The sequence below is a fragment of the Malurus melanocephalus genome, unplaced genomic scaffold (genome assembly GCF_030028575.1).
Source record: "Malurus melanocephalus ecotype Western Australia unplaced genomic scaffold, MMel_1.1 scaffold_4456, whole genome shotgun sequence".
Classification (NCBI taxonomy): domain Eukaryota; kingdom Metazoa; phylum Chordata; class Aves; order Passeriformes; family Maluridae; genus Malurus; species Malurus melanocephalus.
Window position 1 is genome coordinate 1 of NW_026627688.1, and position 4,333 is coordinate 4,333.

The 4,333-nt window shown below is 41.0% G+C and overlaps 1 protein-coding gene and 1 long non-coding RNA gene across 2 annotated transcripts; one reads left to right on the plus strand and one right to left on the minus strand.

Annotated features, from left to right (window-relative positions):
• On the plus strand, positions 1–827 carry LOC130588336 (uncharacterized). The gene is made up of 2 exons (XR_008966940.1): positions 1–59; positions 717–827. It is a non-coding gene; the product is annotated as an uncharacterized LOC130588336 (long non-coding RNA).
• A 3,207-nt stretch (positions 828–4,034) lies between these two features.
• PSMB5 (proteasome 20S subunit beta 5) lies at positions 4,035–4,325 on the minus strand (the record flags this gene model as incomplete). Its single annotated transcript, XM_057389271.1, has 1 exon — positions 4,035–4,325. A coding segment is annotated over one exon (291 nt), but the record flags the coding sequence as incomplete, so codon positions are not given.
• Between the last annotated feature and the right edge of the window lie 8 nt (positions 4,326–4,333).

The following is a 4,333-nucleotide window of genomic DNA, read 5'->3' on the forward strand; positions in this document are numbered from 1 at the left end:
GCACGAGGCCGAACAGCGTCAGTGGCGCCTCAGGAACCACCTGCAATTGGCAGCCAAAGGTGAGCAAAAAACACCCAAATTTAACCCAAAAATTATCCAAAAAATGTTCAAAATGTTGCCCAAAAAATCCCCATAAAAATTGTGAAAAGATTCCCCCAAAAAATCCCCAAAAGAATCGCAAAAAGAAGCCAAAAATTGCCCTCAAAAAACATCAAAAAAACCCCAAAATCACCTGAAAAAAAGCCCAAAATTCAGCTCAAAAATTACCACAAAAATTGCCAAAAAAATTCACCGAAATTCACTGAAAAAATTGCCCTAAAAATTGCCCAAAAAACCCCAAAAAAACCTCCAAAAAACCATCAAAAGTAACCCCCAAAAAACCCCAAAATCACCTGAAAAAAAACCCAAATTCACCCCAAAAAAATGCAAGATTTTCGAAATCCATTCAAAAAATCAAATTTACCCCCAAAAACCCCAAAATTTCCCCTCAAAAAACCCAAAATTTGCACAAATATCAAAAATTCCCCTCAAAAATCCCCTCAGAACCGCCCAAAATTCACCCCCAAACCCTCAAAATTCACCCCAAAAACTCCCTAAAATCCCCACAAAAGCCCCCAAAAAACACCCCAAACCCACAAACACATTAAAAAAATCAAATTTACTCTAAAAAAACAAAAAAAAATGTTCCAAAAATGTATTTTTTTTCTTTTTTTTAGGTCCTCTGAGGCAAACGTTGGCCCAGAACCCCCTGAGGGCCCCCGAGACCTCGACCAAAACCCCTCAGGAAACCCCAAAAAGGCCCTGGAAGGAAACTTTGGGGTGACCCCCGAAATAAACAGGAAAAAGTCGCTTCGGTTTTGGGGGAAAATCGGGAAATTTGGGGAAAAAAACGGCGGAATTTGGGAGGTTTGAGGGAAAAAACGGCGCGATTTGGGAGGTTTGGAGGTTTTTTGGCCGTGTGAGGCTTCCGTACAAAATGGCGGCGCGCGGTGAGAGTTCCGTACAAAATGGCGGCGCCCATGAGGAGAGGGCAAAATGGCGGCGCCCGTGAGGGGTTCCGTACAAGATGGCGGCGGTGCACGGAAAAAAAAACCGGAAAAACAGAAAAAAACATAAAAAACCACAAAAAAACCACAAAAAAACCCATTAAGAAAAGATAAAAAGCACAAAAAAACAAGAAAAAACTCAAAAAAGCCCAAAATACAGAAAAAAAAACTCAAAAAAAACCAAAAAAAAAGCCTTAAAAATGTCATTTCCCGCCTTTTTCCAGGTCCCCCAAGCAGGGACCACAAAACCCCACAAAACTCAAATTTTTTTCCCAAAATCCCCAAATTTCACCCCAAAATTTCCCGTTTTTTCCTACCTCTTTTAACCCTTTTCTCCCCATAAAAAAAACACACAAAACCACTCATTTTTCCTCCAAACTTTATTGTTTTTCCACCATTTCTTCACCATTTTACATCGTATTTTCACCATTTTTTCACCGATTTTCACCATTTTTTTTCCCAAAAACCCCAAATTTTCCCCCATTTTTTAACCCTTTCTACCCCACAAAAAAAACCACAAAAACCCACTCATTTCTCCTCCAAACTTTAATGTTTTTTCACCATATTTTCGCCATTTTTAATGTATGTTCGCCATTTTCCATCGTATTTTCGCCATTTTTTCACCGATTTTCGCCATTTTTTCACCGTTTTTCCCCAAAATTCCCATTTTTTTTCACTCCCCGTACTCATCCTGCAAATCAGCGACGTTGTCAACACTGACCTGTCTCCACCCATCTTTCCCCACATGAAACACCCTGACAATTCCCCCGGAATAGGCGTCTCTCCTGGTGGCGTGGTAGATGGCCCTGAGCCCAAAACCCCCAAATTCACCCCAAAACCCCCCAAATTCACCCCAAAATTCCTGAATTTCATCCCAAATTTTTCTCCATTTTTTTAACCCTTTAAACCCCATAAAAAACACACAAAACCACTCGTTTTTCCTCCAATTTTTGCCATTTTTTCACCATTTTTTCATGATATTTTCACCATTTTTTTGTCATTTTTTCACCATTTTTTCCCAAATCCCCATTTTTCACCCCAAAACTTTCCCATTGTTTCCACATTTTTAACCTATAAGAAACCCACAAAACCACTCATTTATCCTCGATATTTTATTGTATTTTCATCGTATTTTCGCCTTTTTTCCTCCAATTTTCACCAATTTTCGCCTTTTTTTCCCCATTTTTTCCCATTTTTTCCCAAAATTCCCAAATTTTCCCCACATTTTCTCCATTTTTTTAACCATTTTCTCCCCATACAAAAGACACCAAACGACCATTTTTCCTCCAAACTTTAATGTTTTTTCCCCGTATTTTCGCCATTTTTCATCGCATTTTCGCCATTTTTCCACCTATTTTCGCCATTTTTTCACCATTTTTTCCCATTTTTTTCCCCAAAATTTCACTCCCCGAACTCATCCTGCAGATCAGCGACGTTGTCAACACTGACCTGTCTCCATCCATCTTTCCCGACGTGAAACACCCTGACAATTCCCCCAGAATACGCGTCCCTCCTGGCGGCGTGGTAGATGGCCCTGCGGCCGATGGCGCTCGCCTCCTCCTCGCTGGCCACGTGGCTACCGAGGCTCTCCCTGCGCCCAAAACCCCACCAATTCACCCCAAAATTCACAAATTTCATCCCAAATTTTTCCCCATTTTTTTAACCCTTTCTACCCCATAATAAAGACACAAAACCACTCATTTTTCCTCCAATTTTTGCCATTTTTTCACCATTTTTTCCTTGATTTTCACCATTTTTTCACCTTTTTTTTCCAAAGTTCCCAAATTTCACCCCAAAATTTCCCCTTTTTTTCTACCTCATTTAACCCTTTTCTCCCTACAAAAAACACACAAAACCACTCATTTTTCCTCCAAACTTTATTTTATTTTCACCGTATTTTCGCCATTTTTTAACGCATTTTCGTCATTTTTTCACCTTTTTTCCCCATTTCTTTCCCAAAATTCCCATTTTTCACTCCAAAACATTTCCCATCTTTCCCACATTTTTAACCCCGTTAAAGACACAAAACCACTGATTTCTCTTCCAAACTTTATTATTTTTTCACCATTTCTTAGTCATTTTTCCACCTATTTCCACCATTTTTTCACCGATTTTCGTCATTTTTTTTCCCAAAATTTTATTTTTTCACCCCAAATTTTCTATTCCCCATACTCCTCTTGCAGATCCGCCACATTATCCACGCTGACCTGTCTCCATCCATCCTTTCCAACGTGGAATACTCTGACGATTCCCCCAGAATAGGCGTCTCTCCTGGCGGCGTGGTAGATGGCCCTGCGGCCGATGGCGCTCGCCTCCTCCTCGCTGGCCACGTGGCTACCGAGGCTCTCCCTGTGCCCAAAACCCCACAAATTCACCCCAAAATTCACAAATTCACCCCAAAATTTTCCATCCTTTATTAACATTTTCTACCCTATAAAAAACACACAAAATCCTCAATTTTCCTCCAATTTTTGCCATTTTTTCCCAATTTTTTTCTCCATTTTTCTTGTATTTTCGTCCTTTTTTCTCCAATTTTTGCCATTTTTTCACCGATTTTCGTCATTTTTTCACCGATTTTCACTGTTTTTTTCCCCAAAATTCCCAGATTTTCCCCGCATTTTCCCCTTTTTTTAAACCTTTCTACCCCATAAAAGACACACAAAACCATTTTTCCTCCAATTTTTGCCATTTTTGTCACCATATTTTGATGGATTTTCACCATTTTTTCATCATTTTTCGTCCGATTTTCGTCATTTTTTCACCCATTTTTTCCCCATTTTTTCCCAAAATCCCCAAATTTTTCCTGAATTTTCCCATTGTTTTTAACCCTCTCCACCCCATAAAAGAGACCCAAAACGAGTCATTTCTCCTCCAAACTTTATTATATTTTCCCCGTATTTTCGCCATTTTTCGTCATATTTTCACCATTTTTTCTCCGATTTTCATCATTTTTTTTTCCCAAAATCCCATTTTTTCACCCCAAATTTTTTATTCCCCATACTCCTCTTGCAGATCAGCCACATTGTCAACACTGACTTCTCTCCATCCATCCTTCCCAACATGAAAAACCCTGACAATCCCCCCGGAATACGCGTCTCTCCTGGCGGCGTGGTAGATGGCCCTGCGGCCGATGGCGCTCGCCTCCTCCTCGCTGGCCACGTGGCTACCGAGGGCCCGGTCCAGGACGCCGTAGGCGTAGCACGAGCCCGAGCCCACGGCGAAGGCGGCGCCGGCCACGCGCTGGCCCTCGCTGTCCACGTAGTACAGGCCTGGAACGGGAAAAAAAC